Here is a 20,092-nt window from a genome sequence, read left to right as displayed (position 1 = left end):
CATGTGGTCACCTCCGGGGCAGGCGGGAATCGAACTCATGCAGAAGCGGCTTTAGATTCTCAGTGCTGTGCTTTAACCCGTTGCGCCACCAGGGAAGGCCGATATGTTTTATTTTTTAAAAAGTACCTATTTATGCACACAGAACTGGGGTACAGGCCAGAGGTTCAGGGGCAGTGAGAGGCTTCACCAGAGACAGAGTGGGGAGCAGAACAGGCCGACTGACAAGTACACTGCTGAGGGGAACAGCGGGCAGGTCAGGAGAGGTCTGCTGTGCCATGTGGGTCACCTCTGGGGCAGGCGGGGATCGAACTCATGGAGAAGTGGCCTCAGCTTCCCAGTGTGGTGCTTTAACCTGCTGCACCACCAGGGAGGGCCCAGGAGATATGCTTTAAAATGACAGGTATCAGTTATTAATAAAGACATGAAATGTTTCTGGATGGAAGCTAAGTTAAAAGAAGGAATGAAACTTTGTTTTACATAATTGTTTAAGGAAAAAGGAAGACAGAAAGAGAAGAAGACATAAATGGGGAAGAATGCCTGGGAATATAGCAGTGCTTGGATTTATCATGGCAGAGATGGAAGAAAGAACATGTGATAAAAAGACGCAGAACAAAACATACACATCAGAATAAAGAAATCGTGCTTGGGTGGATAGAGTGATGTAGAGGAGCATGAGGATACAAATTAAAATTTTCATCACCAACAAAGCATATATGAGACCTGAAACTCCTGAAGCAGTTGAAACAAACAAAAAAAAAAAGTGTCTTTTAGCACAAGAACTAACAGTCCTTGGCATTGCTCAAACTGTTCAGTTCTTACACTACAGCAATGAAAGCAGATCTCTTTTGGCAGTGGAGTTCTTGAAAACAGAAATACTGCCATCAAAAATCTAGATATGAGAAAGTGCATGGTACAATCAGCCCTGAAGTCTTCATTTTGATAAAATTATCATTATTAAATCTAAGCAGCAGCAACCTTATCCCCAACTTTTCATCTTTTTCCTGCTGGGAACCCAGGCGAAAGTAAACTTTCCTCCTTTTTCTCATATTTCTCATGAATGGAACATCATCAACACCTGCCCACAGAGCCAGTATGCAGTGGGCAGTGGCCATATTGGATGGTGTCCACTGTTGAGATCAGCTGGGTTGAAATGAAAGTCTTTACTCCCCAACCTCTAGTGAGTCTCTCCAAGATCTGCAGCCGTAGATAGTTGTGTCATACATAGATTGTTAGAACGGATTCAAAGAAGCTTTTAGTGATGCCAAGATGGCAGCCAATTACTAAGGAATACTTGATGTCAGTCAATATATGCAACATCCTAGGTAGATTGACTTGTCTAATATTTGCTTATGATCAGGTGAGTCACTAGAAACTCAACATGTAGTATTCTGTCCCAGGTCAGTCTTTCTGGAGCAAATGACTTTGGGGAATGTCACTTAACCATTCAGTAGAGTTTGCTTTCCTCATCTGTAAAATAGGGCACAATAGTACATTTCTTTGCCTATGAGCCAGGCACAGTTTGTAGTGGCATCGCAGTGAGTATGAGCTGGAGAGAACGGACAGTCAGGGAGAGTAAGTGGATGCAATGTGGAGCAACTATCGTATCTTCACCACAAAGGGAAGTCAGGGTCTGTGCGTTACTAGTTAATAATCCCTTATAAACTGAAATGTTTTTGCCATAGACCCCACACTGCTCCCTCCTTCTGCTCCCTCTCTAGTCCCCTCCCCTATAGGACCTCTCTGGTTTATAATTGTCTGTCTGTTTTTGTTTTCATGATGATTACGGGAGGGGGAGAGGGGAAGTAACATTGCTATAAAATGAACAATAATGTAAATAGATATATAAAAATAAATAAAAGTAAAAATTGTACTTTCTGTGAAAAAAAATGTTCTTATAGATGCTACACCAAGAAAACCACACCAAAGAAGAACAAACCTACCTACGTAATTATTTTCCCATCTTCCATGCTTCTGGTTGTTTTGACTTATTAATATGAGTTTGTAAATAGAAACATTTTGCTTGTGAATATTTTCCTTTGTGTGTGGATCAAGTAAGGGAAAAGTTGAAAACAGCTACTCTAAAGAATTATAAAGTTCAAATGCAGTGACAGGCAAGAAAACAATACACTGTAAGGCACCCGGCACCCTTCCTTATGTAATTTGATATATTCCCAGAAACACTGAGGGGAAACAGTAGAAAACTTACAAAATAATTTGTTCTAATAACAATCATTATGTTTTTTTCCTATAAGACAATAATATTGCTTTGAATTCTATCAATTATCACATTCTAACTCCCAAAAGTTTCAGTTGCTTACAGCACTGAATTTTTTTTTTTAAAGATTTATTTATTTATTCATACAGAACTGGGGTACAGGCCAGAGATGCGGAGGGTGAGAGGATTCACCAGGGACAGAGTGGGGAGCAGAACAGGCAGATCAACGAAGTACACTGCTGAGGGGAGCAGCGGGCGGGCCAGGAGAGGCCTGCCACGCCATGTGGATCTCCTCCAGGGCAGGCGGGGATCGAACTCATGCGGAAGTGGCTTTGGCTTCTTAGTGCTGTGCTTTAACCCGCTGCGCCACCAGGGAGGGCCCAGCACTGAATTTTAATCATTAAGATGTCTCCACTTTTAATCACTGGTAAAGTCAGATCTGTAAATTTGAAGTCCTGAGGCAAATCAGGAGACTGTTGTGAAAAACAACTTCAATCAATGTCTAGAACTTGATTTCCCTATAAATAATATTTGAAAATGCCTTTTTAATTTAGTATCCAAATTGTCCTGGAAATAATTTTTGAGAATTCTCATGAAAGTTTGGCAACATTTAGATTCGCAGCGACACTTCGCATTAGTTGAATCGTGCACTGAAGTGAAAACGCTTGATTAAGACATCTCCAAAAGTTTGCAGGGAGCTAGGATGCTTTACTTCTGTCCCCAAAGGAGAAGCAGGCAGGGGAAGTTCTGGGGTGGGGGTATGAGGAGAGCAACATAATGGCAGGCTTTATGCTTCTGGGAAGTTTTCATTGTGACTAGAGTTTTCCTTTTGGACTTTTGTCACCTGTGGGAAATGAGAAAGGAAAATGAAAGCCTCTGTGATTAGTCAGAGTACTCGAGGAAGGTACTAACCAGTGGGTATGTGCAAAGGTATGGGGGCCCGACCAGTCCGGGGTCCCCACAGATTGGGGTCACAACCCACTCCCAGTGAAGTGGGTTAGCTCAGAAGCCAAGATCTGTAATCAGGTTACATTTGTGAGAGCAAAGGACTCATGCAGATAATGGTTATTTATAGGATGGATGCTTTCTTGTAGAAGCTGCAGTATGTAGTCCACACAGTTTTTAAAATATTGTGTTTAATATTTTCAAAATAAGAATCTCAGAAAGCAAAAGAAAATAAGTGGCTATATTGATGTTTGAATCAAATGACAGTGGTAGAGAGTGCTCCTGCTTCAACTTGAAGCTCCGTTCTTTTTTTTTTTTTTTTTTAAGATTTAGTTATGCTTACAGAAATGGGGTACAGGCCAGAGGTATTGTGGGTAAGAGGATTCACCAGAGACAGAGTGGGGAGCAGAACAGGCAGACTGACTGAAACACACTGCTGAGGGAAGCAGCGGGTGAGATGAGAGAGGTCTGCTGTGCCATGTGGGTCAGCTCCCTGGTTGGGGATCGAACTCATGCTGCAGTGGCTTCAGCTTAATAACGTGGTGCTTTACCCTGTTGCGCCACCAGGGAGAGCCCTCCATTCTTTTGTTTAAGCAAACTTCCATGCTGATAGAACATATCTAAGTATCAAACGATAGTTTGAGGCTTACGTGTGACCGCAGTTGCTTTGACTGTGAGACCAGAGAAAAGTTATTTTGGTCAAATGGTACTTTTGTTGTGACTTTAAGTCAAAACAAAATCATCTTCTGAACCTGGGGCCTGATAAAGCCGTGATCAAAATAAAGTTTTAATCCTAGAAATTAGCATTCACTTAAGCACAGATAGGGCAAGGCAAGAACCTGGGTAGATGTTACTATGCCTTAGTTACCTTTGATAATGTTTTTAGATTTGTCAGGTGTTTAAAGTCTTTGCTTTTTCTGTTTTGCTTGTTGCAGTGTGATGGGACAGATCTCACCCCAAAGATTCAGGAGCTGAAGTTCCAGTGTATAGTATTTTTAAATATACCCAGGTGAGCTCTGTTCTACTGTCCTCTTGGTTTGGTGAAAATTCTATTTGACCCAAAACGCTAAGCTTTCGCTACAGAAAATTTCTAGGTACCTACACACAATAAAAATCAGTTTTCTTAATAGGGTTTTAAATGACTTCAGTTATGATTTTCTTTTTTCCTCTTGATAATTTTGCTCATTATCACATTATCACTGTGATAATGGTAGGTGGGTTTTTGTGTGTGACTTTTATTTCTCTTTTTGGTGTGAATTATGACATGCATGGTCTGTGCTTATCCATTCTTAAATCTCAGCATCTCTCTCCATTGGAATGTTTTAAATTTAATTCTTTATTACTGATGATCTTCCACCACCTCAACAATGATAGACTTGAGTAAATTCCTGTTCTCAGTGTCCCAAAAGCAGCTCGGAAACCATCCAGCCTTATTTCAGTATGGAATTCATTCCAAATTGTTGCCAGATGATTGGTTTGAAAAAAATAGGCTCAATTAGAGCAGCATTTTCTAGCCAGGATGTCAACTCTCTTTGGTGCTATTATAACCTCAGGAGAAAGGGATATTTAAGATCAGTCTCGAAATAAGCACATTATCTCAGAAGCATAAAATTAGATTCTTGTCTCCTAAGCCAAGATTTTGGAAGAGATGGGTCTATGACCCTTAGTTATTTGCAAACAAGACAACTCAGACACAAAATCTGCAAATAAATTCTATTTAGACTAAATTTAATGGAAATGAGACTTATATGTAAATCTGTGGTAAGGAAAACACAGATTCCTGATTATCTTTGGCAGCTCTCCATATACCTTATAATTCATTGCCAGAAATATTTTCATCATAGTTATTTAAGTAGAAGGCATAGATTCTCAGAAAACACTGCTTGTTAACTTTGGCGTTTTCTTTTCTCCTTATTCTTCTCTTTCTTCTTGCTCCTGTCCCTTCTTCCCTTCTGATTCCTCTTCTTCTGTTTCTCTAGGTTTTGTTTTCCTTTCTAATCTCATGTGTTCTCATGGCTTCTTCACTCTTTCTGCCTTACTTTATCTTCTCCCACAGGTAGCTATTATCTTCGCTGTGAATATCAGATGCGTACCTACTTGAACTTCCTTTCCCTTTTCTATTGGCCTGCGCTCGTCTCCCCCAAGACCAAATTTGGAAGTCATGAAAACTCATGATGTGTCATAAACAGTCAATGGATCCTAGAGTGAAAAGTGATGACACAGAATGGACTGGGAGAATGTGTTTGTTGTAAAGACATTTTCAGCATATTTAAAACGATTTCAAAGATAAGGCCATTTTATTTTCTCTCGGAAGGTGTACACCAAGAGCAGAGAGCTATTCTTACCTGAAATAAACACTGACCTTCCACAAGAAGAATGGACTAAATTCCATTGTTTTAATCTTCTTTTACAGATATTGTGCTGGCACAATGCCCTGGGGGAACCCAGGCGATCACCATGATTTTGAACCCCAACGTCACGATGACGGTTATATTGAAGTCATTGGCTTCACCATGGCCTCTTTGGTGAGAAGTTCCACTATCTTACTGAAACGAAAGGTGTTTTAGTCATAGAGTTTGTTAATTTCACAGGATATAGGCATCATTTTCTCTTCTGCTTTATCAATTGACAAACTTTGTATAGTCTCAAGTTGCTTGGGGAAAGCAAGAACAAGAAATGATTTTATGTCATGAAAATTGATGCACATTTGCTTGCATCAAAAAATAGTGATTATTTGTTAATTTTCTTGTTTGACTTTCTGCCAGATTGAAGTGCAAAATTCTCATGCTAATTAAAAAGCATTTCTCAAACGTCCCATTACTGATGCAGACCCCTTACCTTTAAATGCCTTTCTTACTGAGAACTTGCGCACTCACTGTTACATGCCTGCGTAAGCATACAGTGGACACCACCATTCGCACAGAATACCTGAATATAGGAGGATATGCATATTGTAGGTGTCCAGTTGCCATAGTATTTTATCACCTGGCATTTTAGCAGATTTTAGCTCTATATTTCCACTTATTATTGAATGATAAGGAAGCCAACTATAAATCATGATTATCACTTTCTACGGTGTAAAACCAGGTCACACTGTTAATTCAGTTAGCAAATTAAAATTTAACTTCTAGCAGCCATTGGATTGTGCTATGCTTTATGCTTGAAAGCAAGGAGATTGCTTTTTTTTTCTGAAGCAAGGCATTTCTTCTTCACTTGAGTGCATTCTAAATAACTATTCTTCATTCACCTTGCATTGGTGATATTTATTAGAATAATTTATTGTGATTATGGGAAGGATATCATCACCTGAGGTGGTGGTGATGTTTGTTCAGTCTGTCACTGCTAGAAAGAAACAGTGTAAAATGTAAAAGACCTGACCGTGAATATCCAATTCAGATTGTAATTCTTATATAGGTCTTTCCCTCCAAAGTTCTTTATGCTGATTCTAGGCAAAGACTCAGCCAACAGAAAATAGGATTAAGTTCAAGTGGGGTATATGCTAGAAAGAATTTTTGGAAGTAACCAAAAATGCCCAACCTGGCCATATACGTCTTACTCATTTATTCACTGAATATGGAAGACTTAGCGTGCTAGAGCTGTGTAGTCACACTTTAGTATCAATAGAAGGCTGCCAGGAAATGTCTAGCAGAAGTGAGGCCCTCTGTGGGATCTAGAATTAGTTTATGTAGGGTAAAGGTAGCTGAAAACTAAAAGTGGTAGCTACTACTGAGCAGAAAGGAACCAGCTCGTGGAGTGCAAAATAAGAGTTTTGACTTGATTCGAAGATCACTGAGAAATTATAAAGTGAGTTTTTAAAAGAAATAATTATGAATATTCAGTGATTCAATCTATATTGAAAAAAAGTTCTATATAAAAATGGACACAATAATATATTGAACCTTCCTATACCACCTCCCAGCTTCTATAATTGTCTCATAACTTGTGGATATTCTTGTATCTGTTTCCACAGATGATCCATTCCTTTATATTATTTTGAAGCAAATCCAAGACATTGTAACAATTTCCTTGTAAATATGTCAGTATTTTTAGAAAATACAGCTTTATTTTATGAACACAATCACATTACCTTATCTAATAAATTAAAACAATATTATTATTTTCTGAGTTCTCAAAATTTCCACTTGTATCAGACAGCTGTTTCCTATTTCCATATTTTAAAAATCAGTATTCAACTAAAATTCATTCACTGTGATTGGTTGATAGGGCTCCTAAGCCTGTAATTTTCTACCCACTCATCTTTATTTTTTTTTTTTTAATGAAGAAATCAGGATAGTTGTCCTTAATGTCTCCTTGTGTTTGAATATGCTGGTAAAGGCCCTGAAGTATAAATTAATAATCCTTCTCTGTTCTGTTTCCTCTAAGTGATAATCAGAGCTAGTTGCATTAGATCTAATCCCTTCCCCTTCAAATGTGTCACTGAATCTCAGAATCTAATGACTTAAGTTGCTGCTAAGGTTTAAATTTTTTTCTGTTTCTAAAAAGGTAGGGTAATACAATTTATACTGTACAGTTTTGAACATCCTATGCTCTAAAATTAGAATATATTTTTTCTCTGTTTTCATACACATCTTACCTTATTGTTCACACACCAGTACACCATGTACTTCTTTTTTTTCCTTCAAGATGAAATAAGTTTATTTTCAATCCTTCCATGTTATAGTTCTTACATGGGTCATCTTACATGGGTTATGTCTTTAAGAAGGTCTATTATTTGAGTGCAGATACCTGTGTCAGGTGATATATAAGCAGAGGAGTAGTTATTTGGGTCTGTGCAAGTATAGATTTGTATATTTAAAATTTCAGTGGTTCTTTAAGAGCAATTTAAAGTAGAATTACTGGAGTGGGAAAAAAAGTTTCTTTTAGGCTCTTTATCTCCTAATTGCAAATTTCAAAGCAGAAGTCTTCAATTCATTTTTACTGGTTGGAATGCATTCCTGCTAATTAAGATGATTCTTCCTGGGCTGCTTGGTAACTTGATTACCTCTTTGGGTTCTGCAGAGACCATAATCAGACATTGTAATTTGTATTTATTTCTGCCACAATTTGCTGCCATTATAGTTGTAAAGGTCCTTTCATGTTGAATCTGTTTCTAAGTAACTTAAAACTTTTCAAGACAGTTCAAAGCCTTATTCAGATTGTGGAATTGGGTGCCTAATTTGCCATGCAGTATGAAATCCAAAGATTTCAGTCTCCTACACTTTAAAGCATATCCAGCTTTCTTTTTGTTAATTGAAATTAAAATATGTAGGCTCTTTTCTACTAAGGAATTAGAAAAGCAAAAGTTCGTTCAGGGAGAAAAATTACATAAGGAAATTCCTTGGGTGAAGTTTTTTACCACCTGGATAATGCAGCCTTTACTTTCTTTTCTTTTTTCTTTTTTAGAAAAAAAGTAATATTGTTTGCTTACTTGATAATACACAAACTAAAAGTAAAAAAACAAAACAAAACAAAAAGTAAAACTATCAATCGTAATCACATGACGATAAATATATTTCAATGTTTCCTTGCAACTGCTTTATTTCTATATTTTCAGACATGCATGAAACCACATAATTATAAGTAAAACCCTTAGTATAAATGACTGATGAACTATAAGTTTGTACTCTTCCACTCTATAAATAGGTCCCACTTTATGTAATAATTTTCCCTTCATAAAAAGTCTATTTTTTGAAACTTTTAGATTTCTGAACATTTGATAGTCACGTTGATGTGTGCAGGCTATAAACAATCCTATAATTAACATAATTGCCCATAAACCTCTGCTCACAATTTAAGTTATTTTCTTATGACAACCCCTTGAAAAGAAATTACTGACTCAATGACATAAATATTTTAAAGCCTTGTAATAAAAATCACAAAACCACTTTCTAGAAATTCTGTACTGTTAACTTGCCCAACAGCAAAGTAGGAATATACTTACTGAGAATTGACTAAGATTTAATACCCCAAAGGTGCTGAAAATGTGGCAATAGTAGACAGAAAATGGTATCAGTACATAATCAAGTATTACATTTGATGAAACAGAATTAAATGAGGAAGAAATGAAAGAATTTAATGTGTTTTGTATCATCACTAATGTTTTGCTAAACACCATAAATGAGAGTGAGGACAAGTGGCTTATCTTTATTGCTAACTTTATATCTTTTGTTTTTTGAAATATCTGCTTTTTTGCATATTTTACTGGCTGTTAGCTTTTTATGGCATGAGTTATTTCTACATTTCAAATACACTTTTTTGGGGTATAAATATTTATTGCAAATATATTTTCCATCTGTCATCTTTCTTGTTTTCTTAATGTTTCTTTTGATAAACAGAAGTTTATTTTAAACATTTGTATGAATTTCAATTTTATGAAGTAGGCTTTCTTCATACGCAAGCATTTTTATGTCCTTCTTACAAAATCTTTGCTTATTTCAAAACTGGTTGGTAAGATATTCTCCTGTATTTTCTTCTTGAATATTTACAATTTTAGCTTTTATATGTAAATATGTGATTCATCTCAAAATAATTTTGATGTGTTGCACAAAGTAGGTATCAAGTCATTGTTTAAAAAAAATGTATATCCATTTTTTTCCCATCACTATTTTTTGAATAGACTGTATTTTTCTCTAAAAATGCCTAGGTTGCCTTTGGGTCTCTTTCTGAATTTAGTTCTGTTTCATTGCTTTGTTTATCCTTAGCCAGTTCCAGGCCCTCTGATTGTCATAGCTTTATCGTAAGTCTTCATTGTGGTCATAAGAATAATTTCATTTTGTTCTTCTAAGAGAGTTTTCATGATCTACATCTTTCACATATAAAAAATATTAATGTTAGGATTGGTTTGACTGTGTTTAGAAAAGCTGCTGGGATTTTAATTAGGATTGCATTGAATTAACAAGTAAGTTTAGAGACAACTACCATTAATGATATTGAATGTTCCACTTTATAAACATGACCTGTTTCTTATTTATTTAGGTCTTCTTTTATTTCTCTCAAGAATGTTTTATAGTTTTCAGATTCTTGTAAATTCATACCTAAGTATTTTATACCTTTAATGCTATTTTAAGTAGTAATTGTTTTAAATTTCACATTTATTTAATATATAGAAATATACAGCACATACAGATTTAGTTTTTGATTTTGTCTTGTAAGTTTTCTAAATTTCCTGCTTTAGTTCAGGTTGGCTCTTAAAAAATTCCTTAGTTTTTCTTACTTACAAAATATGTTTGTGAATAAAAATGGTTTTCCTATTTCCTTATATGCCTGTTACTATTTTTGGCCTTACTTAGCTGGCAAAGGTGTCAGTGATATGTTGGATATAAAAGCTCAGAGTGAACATGCTTGCCTGGCTTCTGATCACAGGTAGATATTCCATACTTCCTCATGAGATGCTTTATCCTTCTGCCTTATTTCACTGAACATAATTCCTTTAACGTGGATGGAGCTAGAAGGGATTATGCTCAGTGAAATAAGTCAGAAGGAAAAAGAATAATGTCGGATGTTCTCAACTTACAGGAGGACATAGGTGGCCAAATAAGACATCAGGGAAATAACAACAATACCAAACCCAGCCCAACAAAACAAAGCAGACGTGAACCAGCCAGGTCCTGCAGGGAAGGGGGAAGGAGCGGGATGGGGGAGGGGGCACAAGGGACTGTGGTGATGGTGCAGGGGTGACCTGGGGAGGAACCCATGGGGTCTACACCTGAGGGCAGGAAAAAGAGCAAACATTGTTTAAAAATGGACAGGGGGCCCTCCCTGGTGGCGCAGCGGGTTAAAGCACAGCACTGAGAATCTAAAGCCGCTTCCACATGAGTTCGATTCCCGCCTGCCCCGCATGTGACCACATGGTGTGGCAGACCTCTCCTGACCCGCCCGCTGCTCCCCTCAGCAGTGTACTTCATCCATCTGCCTGTTCTGCTTCCCACTCTGTCTCTGGTGAAGCCTCTCACCGCCCCTGAGCCTCTGGCCTGTACCCCAGTTCTGTATGCACAAATAAATAAATCTTTAAAATAAAAAAAAATAATAAAAAAATTAAAAAATAAATAAAAAAAAGTGGACATGGAATGTAAAACACGTATACATAAAAATGCGACTTTAGTTGTTCCATTTAAAAAAATGAATGCCCTTTTAGTCATTAAAGAATTTCAAACCTAACGTGGTGAGAAAGGGAGGGAGGGAACAAGCCCGCCTCGTTTCTTCTCCCCTGACCAGGATTGTCCACCCTTTCTGTTGGAGAGTGTGGAGAATAAGGACTTAGGTCGGGAGGAGAATACTTGAAGGCAGATGGAAGAACGTTCCAAGGAGAACTCTACACCACAAAGTCAGGAGATGGAGGGTGGTTGTTGGGGTCCCAGAGTAATGGGGTCATGGCTGCATTGGGTGCAGGCTACTGATTTCATTGCCCTTCCGGTCATATGCTGCCAGGACAGTACTTGGAATCCTCACAGCATGTGCTAGATTGCAGAGAAGGCTGAACGCCATCAGTGACCCAGCATTTCAGTGTTAGTGAGTCCTCCTAGCAAATCAGGGGTGTCTGTCACTATTCCAGAGGAATAGTGTAGGGCCAAGGTGTGGTCGGAATGATGAGAAATCACTACTTCAAGTAAGTATTTTTAAAGTTGCCTTTACTCGAGCTTGTCCCAAAGATAATTTAGAATGGTTCTACTAACAGAAATGTCTTGATGGTGAAGCACTCACTGGTTCCCCTTGTGCTTGTGCAGTCCTTTGGAATCGACTCTGAAATGTCAGGGGCTGCCGGCGGTTGATCCCCACTCCTCACACCCCACGCCTGGCATTTGTGTTATTCTGTTTCAGAGAAGCTGGGTCTGACATGCGTCACTGTACTGTGCATGCCTTCCTCACCAAGAGATAGAGTTACGACTGAAATGATATTGCAGTTTTCTTAAACTCAGAGAAGTAAATTCTTAACCTGGCAAGCTCTGCATTTTTGTTTATCTTTAGGCCCAGTCAAAATTTGGACAAAAAGAAGAAAGTGGTGGTATTTTCTCTAGTGGATAAAGGGATATGGTTTTGTCAGATAGATATTGAGTTGAAAAACACTTGCTGCAAAGGAAATAAAAATGGAAAAGTTCTGGAGATGAGATAGTGGCTCAAAGCCATAGATTAACTTAAATGGTTCTCTCAAGTACAGCCAGAAAAACTTCCAGCTGAATAAAAGGATTAGATAATATTTTTTTTTACTAAAAAAAAAAAATCAGTAAATTCTCACTGTATTCTCTTCTGCTTTCTCTGATTCTCCTACTAATTGCATAAAATTGTACTTAAAGTACATAATTGAATGCATTTAACATCAAAATCATCAAACAGTAAGTTTCTTCAATTTTATTTTACTTCTCTCCTTTTTGCCCCTAAGTGTTCTCTTTTGTTGCATCTATCATCAGGTTTCTGTTGTTCAAATTAATGCAAGTACTAAGATAATTCGAACCATCCTATAAACGCAAATATTTTGCAACCAAATTGCAGCTAAAAACATTCTTTTTCCCATTCATAGAGATGAGACATGGAGACAGATTGATGGTTTCTTTTTTTTTTTTAGATTCTGAGCTGTAGTTAATACTTGATACCGTAAAGGTTATTTCATTGTAAATTGATAGTTGTAATGCATTCTGCTATAACCTTTTGAAATACTGTTATCAGTGTTTACTAGAATTAAGTATACATCTAACTTCTATCATAACAGTTCTACTCATTGTATATACCCAAGAGGGTTTGTGTCCACCAAGAGCTATAAATAAGAGTGGTTAAATTAATACTAACCCTCAAATTGGAAATAGCCCTATGTTCTCTAGCAGACAAGTGGACAAATTTCATTTTTCAATAAAATACTCAAACCTACGAGTAGAAGTTGTCAGGCACAAGAGTACATACTGTATGTATGATTTATTTTATATGAAGTTCAAGTTCAAGGAAATTGGCAATAAAAGTCAAAACAGTGGTTACTAGGGAAACCTGATAACGGTCACTCCAGTTTGACCTGGATAGAGATTTACAAATGTGCATAAAAATAATGATAATGTAATTTGTATATTCTATGTATGTTGTACATCCAGTATGCATTATATGGCTTTCTTCAATCCCTAAAAAGGTCAATGATACTCAATCCTTTTTTTTTTTCTTTTAAAGAAAGCAGGAAGTTAGTGTAACTTACTGCTCTTGTTTCCTTAGCAATAGTTAACAATAGTCTTTTAATGTTGGATTGACTTACTGTTCTGTGGCCCCGGAGTGAACTGAATTCTCACTAACCTATTTTTCAGAAGGTTTTTTTTTTTAAGATTGATTTATTTATGCATACAGAACTGGGGTACAGGCCAGAGGTGCAGGGGTGGTAGAAGATTCACCAGAGACAGAGTGGGGAGCAGAATACGCAGATCAACAAAGTACACTGCTGAGGGGAGCCATGGGCTGGTCAGGAGAAGTCTGCTGTGCCATGTAGGTCACCTCTGAGGCTAGGTATGGAACTCACACTGAAGGGGCTGCGACCAGCTTGCAGTGCTGCATCCTAACCCATTGCGCCACCAGGAAAGGTTTTTAATTAATTAATTAAAAAATAATTAATATTGTTTTGTATTTAATTGATTTTATAAAAATGAGAAGTACCTTAAGGAGTTTTTAGGGGAAAAAGGAAGTCTGCTAGCTTGAAAATTAACCAAAGGTAGGATGTATATTCAACTATAATACATATTTAATATGTAACATGTGGTCATAGTTATAACAAATATAGCTATAAATAGAAGTCTATACTATATGGTTATATGCTTAGCAATATTATAGTTACATAGTTAAAATATTTCATATACTTATGTTTATATATTCTAGCTATATATTTAATAATATGACATAAATACATAGTATAAGAAATATAGATTATAATAATTATCATTAATATTTATAATTTATAGATTATAATATTTAACATTAATTATAATAGATCATATATAACTATGTGTTAATAAATAGCTACATATCATATTAAATTATATTATTATATATGATGTATATAATTATGATCTACCATATTTAATGTACTTAAATATATATAATAGTTATATTTATTTTAATGAGCATTCAAGTATAATATGGACACTATCTTAAGCTATGTGCTTTATCTCTTGTAAATTCTTTTTTTTTTCTAAAGTTTTTTTCATTTATTTATGTATACAAAAATTGGGGTACAGGCCCGAGAGGATTCACCAGAGACAGAGTGGGGAGCAGAACAGGCAGATTCACTGATAGACACTGCTGAGGGGAGCAGCGGGGAGACAGGAGAGGTCTGCTGCGCCATGTGGGTCAGCAAACTGGCGGGGATGGAACTCAGGCTCTAGTGGCTTCTGATAGCTTGACTGAACTAAGACTCTAACCCCTGCGCCACCAGGGACACCCCTCTCTTAAATTCTTTTGGCCCACTTACAAATTGGTTCTTTCATGGGACACAGTAGCACAAAGAATAGCTTTTGCATTAAGCCAGCTTGATTAAATTAAGACTAAAGACGTAACCTAAAAGCAGTAAGAAATGTGGTCAGGTCCAGTGCACGTGTTGCATTTTTAGTGGAGTCGTGTGAGCGACTTACCCAGGCTTCCCAGTTACTCACGCTAACAGCTGCTGATACATTTCCCAAAGGCCTTTTGGGGTCTTTGTGGCGGCCGTGGGGCCTGGCTGTCCGGGGTGCTCTGAAGACCTAATGGCTGGCCTCCCTTGGCTCTTGTTTTCGCAGGCTGCCCTGCAAGTGGGGGGCCACGGGGAGAGGCTGCACCAGTGCCGGGAGGTCCTGCTGCTGACGTACAAGTCCATCCCCATGCAAGTGGACGGTGAGCCCTGTCGCTTGGCCCCGGCCATGATTCGGATCTCCTTGCGGAATCAGGCCAACATGGTGCAGAAGAGCAAGAGGAGGACATCCATGCCTTTGCTCAACGAGTGAGTGTGACCCTCGCCACCCCGGCCGCCCAAGACCACAGGGGAGCATGTGCATGCGCCCCTCACTTGCTGAGGATGGGGTGCAGGCCCAGACATAGCGCTTCCTTGCTCTCGCTCCTGTCTTTCTCCTAATTACTGACCAGCGGCCCTGCCCTCGTTTGACCACCCTTTACACTGGATGGAGGACTCCTCACTGACCACCGGTCTGCTTTTAACAGAATTAGGGGGAAATCATCCAGCGCGATTCTAGATCACGAGCAGCATCCAAACGACAGTGTCCTTCAGCTTTTGTTTTGAGAGTGCGCGCTGTCGGCCTGCTCCTTGCCAGGCTCCCTGGGTGCATTGGTTTCTGCACTGGCAGGAGGCTGGTGGGGTGGACTTCAGCTCCCCACTGTCCACACTGTCCCTCTGCCTGCAGCGAACCCGTCTGCCCTCCTGTTGCTTCCGCTGCAGGCTGTGTGTTCTCTGGTGTTTCAACTCGCTTGCCGGTCTTGGTGGCATCCTAGCGTCTAAATTAATTAGTGGCATCCTAGTGTCTAATTAAACTGACCCATGACTCTACATCTGAGCAAAACGTGTCCTTCCGGGGCCCTTTCCTTTCCGAGGCTTTTGATTCACTGGCTTGAGGAAAGGTGCATTTTTATGGCACCCCAGTAAATCAGTGATTGAGCAGTCTACTTAGGGTTGGACAGGGGGATGGAGAAAGATGGGGCTTCAGGCACCTTTGTGAGGACCTACCACCCCTGGTGCCGTGGGCCCCACCGACTCAGACCAGGCCCCTCAGGGCTCAGCCCTGCGCCTCTCTGTCCCAGACGGGCCTGAGCGGCACGTTGCCGCCTGTCTGGAGTGGCTGGCCTCCTGCCACACCTGTGACCCTAGGGGATGCTCCGCTGCGTCCTCACTGTGTCACTGCGACCGTTGGCAGCAGCGCAGGCTGCACAGCACCTCAGGGCCAGAGTTCACGCCAGGTGGGGCCTCAGCTCTCGGGCGCGGTGTCAGGGAATGCATGAGACATTGCTCTGGAAGCAGCTTAGTTGTTGACATCTGCTGCTAAGTCTAAAGCTGGGGTGCACTAGGCTCTCTCCTCTGCTTCCTCTTACCCCAGTCACCCTGCTCTCCCACACCCGTCCACAGCTTTATGAGGAAGATGTGTCAGCTGCACCTGTCGTTTTGATTACATTCTGCAGACATTTTCTTTCTTCCATCGCTGAGTTTCTGTGGTGAGTGAGGTAGGCGCAGCAGCTGTGTGTGGCTGGTCGCCTCAGAATAGAAAGGTTAGCTCTAAGTCGTGTGCACTTGATTTGGGAGAATGTTCTGAACTACTGAGTGAGGCAGCCTGGTGACCCGCATTGTCTGGGGTCACCTGTGGTTTGTGGAGAAGCCGAAGTAGAACCACGAGCCCTGAATATCTAAAGGCAAAACACCTCCATTTTCATGCCTGGTGTTTCAATATTTAATAAACTTCTATCAGATGTAATATTGCTTTCAGGGGGTTAGTTCCAAACCGCTCTTGCCCTTGAGTTGAGAAGAATTTTCTCAGTGACCGTATTGTTAAGAATACGTTTGGGCATCGCCACACAAAAGACAAACATAAAGAGTTTATGTTCATGCTTCTGTAGCACAGGTGACTCCGGCTTGGAGCGTTCAGGCTGCAGCCGCAACTCGGAAATACACTCACTGTCCACCAGGGGACAGTGGTGGTGTCTCCATCTCCTGCGAGGAAGGATAAGCACAGTATTAGCAAGGTTTTTGTTACGACAGGTACAAAACATTAAGTCTATTGCTACTTAAAAAAGTTATCAATCAGCATTTTATTTTCATAATGTCACTACAAGTAGCAAAACACCTAGTTACAGTAAAAGGTTTACTAACTAGGCCTTCATTTCTCTCACCCTTTCATCCTGAACAACCTCTGCGGTTTAACTGCCTCTCGAGTCTCACCAGGATCCATACTTTGAGCTATAACTTCATCCTCTGATTTCCCAGTGGAGTTTTCAGTTTAAGGGCAGTCTGACCCTTCACAGCTTCCTATAAAGAAGTTCTCTTCAAATCTACAGTTTTCTAGGGTTTTCCTTGTTTATTGGTGAAATGTCAGCCAAGACAGAAAAAAATCATTGAAGTTATTCTCTTTCCTTTCTTTCTCACACCTTTCTTCTCTCCCTCATTTTCTTCTTCTCTTTTCCTCTCTTTAACACTCCCCCCTCCCCACTTCCTCTCGCTATTCTGTTTCTTTGTCTGCCTTTTTTTCAGAAAAAATAGAGCAGGCTTGAGCTGCCTTTTGTTGGGTGTGGGGGGGGGGGTAACTTCCCAATCTGGAGGGCTTTTCAACTCACCTTGAGGAATCACCCTTCCTAAGCATGCCAATTAAATATTTGTGATCTAACTGCCATGGTTCCTAAACAGCTGGATCCCTTTTTTACTGGGATGCTGTTGATTCTTATGGGTTTTTTGGGGAGATTTTATCTGCACCCAAGTTTTCATGAGATGAGCCAGTGAGTCCCAGATAGATGTCTTCCATCTTGCCCAGAGTTACTGTGAAGAGCTGAAGGCTCACACCCAAATATCTGAGGTGATCTGAGGTCACATGCCACACACTGGCCTCACCAGCCCCGTCCCCTTGTGAGCGGAACCTGCCCTCACACTGTGCGCCTGACCCTTGGATCACCTTGTTGCACGGTCAGCAGGCTGGCTTTCTGGCTCGTTGACAGTTGACAGTTGACCACCTTCTGTTTACTACAAAGCGCTAACTCTCACACCACCTCGCTCTCGGGGGGTGACATGGCCGTAGTCAAGGGCTGTGCTCCTGCCTGGAACGTTGCTGAAATGTGCCCGCACCTCCTTTCCCCGCTTCCAATGCCGACCCCTTCCCATGATGCTCTTTCCACTAGACTGGCTTGACAGTTATTTCGAAAATATGTCAAGCAACCCCCCCTTACCCCCTGTGGCTCAGCGGGTAAGGACGCAGCACTGCAAGCTAGTGGCAGCTGCTTCAGTGCGAGTTTGATCCCAGCCCCGGAGGTGACCACATGGCGCGGCAGACCTCTCCTGACCCGCCCGCTGCTCCCCTCAGCAGTGTACTTCATTGATCTGCCTGTTCTGCTCCCCACTCTGTCTCTGGTGAATCCTCTCGCTGCCCTTGCACCTCTGGCTTGTATCCCAGTTCTATACGTATAACTAATTTTTTTTTTTTTAAAGAAAATGTGAAGCTTGCATTCCTTGGCTTTACAGAGCTTTTGGCCTAGTGCTTTCTTTAGCCTCCTCTTCTATGCTGCCGAGGTGACGCTGTTCCTGCAGCAGCAGCCTGTCTTCTGCACCATGTCTTGGACTTCTCTTGCTCTTCTTGCCATGCCACTTTACCTCCTTTTCATCTGCTGACTCTTGCTCAAGTTCAAGATCCCTCTCAAGTACCACTTTCCCCCAGAATCCCTTTTGTTCTACTGCTAGCCTTTCCGCACATCTATTTGTGGCTCTATGATGCTTTGATTTACTGTCATCATACAATTTATCAAAGACAGTATAGCCCTTGCTTATTTTTGCATCTCTACTCTGTGTGAAGTCTTGGAGTTTGCTCTTGAGTCATCTGTGCTTGTTCACATCTGAGACTCACTGTTAACATGTTGAACAAATGGCTTCTACATGGATCAGACCATGGTGCCAGTTGGTTATGTTTCTCAGAATTTATTTCTCCAACAACATAAATGTAAAATCTCACTAGTATAAAAATTAAATAGGCGTCTTAATTTTTATGGTAATAAGTGGAAGATGCATGCTTACCAATTTCCAGATCTGGTTCACTGGAGAGCTGGCAGGAATCCCCCTGAGAAACAGTTGAATAGCAGGCCTTTGTAAAGTCACTTGGCCTTCACATGTGCAGAAATACATTTTTCTAAAAAAATTTCTTGGCTTAGTATTCCACTTGCTATCACTGTATCCAAATGGTCCATTGTGTTCAACACCTGCGTTCATACAGAAGCATCTTATTTTATCATGAAGATTTATGAACCTGCTCAAAACATGAACCCCAGTAAATATCTTCCCCACAGAATAGAGGAGATTGATCTAGTTTCATGATTATGCCCTAATTACGCAGCAGCCAGGTAAATTTGATCGTGTTCTTTATTTGAAAAACAACTTTGAGGTAGAGCAGAAATCTATAATTAGGTGTTTAGGGAGACCTTCAGTTGGTGTTAGCCTGAGATGTTAGTAATTAAGACAGGTCATCCAAGGACAGGATTTCTGGTGGGCAAATTTTGATTCGGGCAGCGGAGTCCCAGCATCCTGGGCTCTGAGAGGTACTGTTGGTTCTGATCGTCCTTGGAGACCTAAGCTGGACTCAACTCACGGTTAACATTGTGTGAGAACTTCCCTGTCCGGTGGTAAGAGGGACGTTGGGGGCACATGCAGAAACTGTCTCCTGGATTTGGAGAGAGAAATTAGGTAGTAAATGTAACAGGACATTTGGATTTAGTTTCTTAAATTGTACAATTTGTTTTTTCTTATGGCCACTGAACACTCTCTCCTTTATTAAAAAAAGAGAGCAAGAGAGCGAAAAGGGAGAAGTGTATGATTTTACCTTTCTGTCAAGAGTATGAGTGGCATCATTGGGGTCATCTGGGCTTTCTGGGTATTACTTTTGGAATTTGTAAAAAGTCTCAGCTGTTGAACCGAAGGAAGTAGAAGTTTTTGTGGAGTGGCTGCCTTCAAGGTGGGCTCATCTTTCGACGTGACTCTGCCTTCAGTGCCCTGGCACTGTGAGGCCTGTGTGAAAGGACCGACTTTACCTTGATCTCCTCAGAGAGGAGCTCACTGTGCCTGCCTGCCCTCACGCATGTGTGAGCGTGGGAGTAGGTGAGTGTGGGCAGGGGGGTGTGGGTGTGGGAGTGAGTGTAGCGTGTGAGAGTGTGTGTGATTCATTACCCTCCTTGGATGGCCTGAAGGATCTAGAAGAGCATGACCCCTCCTCTCCTCGGCCCCGCCCCTCTCCTTGGCTCCACCCC

At 40.3% G+C, this 20,092-nt stretch overlaps 1 protein-coding gene across 5 annotated transcripts in view; it reads left to right on the top strand.

Moving 5' to 3' along the window:
- Positions 1-20,092, top strand: part of DGKI (diacylglycerol kinase, iota) — a 276,637-nt gene that overhangs the window by 144,851 nt on the left and 111,694 nt on the right. For all 5 annotated transcript variants that reach the window (XM_012720852.1, XM_012720854.1, XM_012720853.1 and 2 more), the window contains exons 18-20: positions 4,096-4,169; positions 5,574-5,685; positions 14,896-15,095. In XM_012720852.1, coding sequence (XP_012576306.1) covers positions 4,096-4,169; positions 5,574-5,685; positions 14,896-15,095 — 386 coding nt within the window. The remainder of the gene's footprint in view (positions 1-4,095; positions 4,170-5,573; positions 5,686-14,895; positions 15,096-20,092) is intronic.

This window comes from Condylura cristata, unplaced genomic scaffold (genome assembly GCF_000260355.1).
Source record: "Condylura cristata isolate star-nosed mole 26May11 unplaced genomic scaffold, ConCri1.0 scaffold00005, whole genome shotgun sequence".
Classification (NCBI taxonomy): domain Eukaryota; kingdom Metazoa; phylum Chordata; class Mammalia; order Eulipotyphla; family Talpidae; genus Condylura; species Condylura cristata.
Note: the sequence above shows the minus strand (reverse complement) of the source record. Positions and strands in the feature narration are given on the sequence as shown.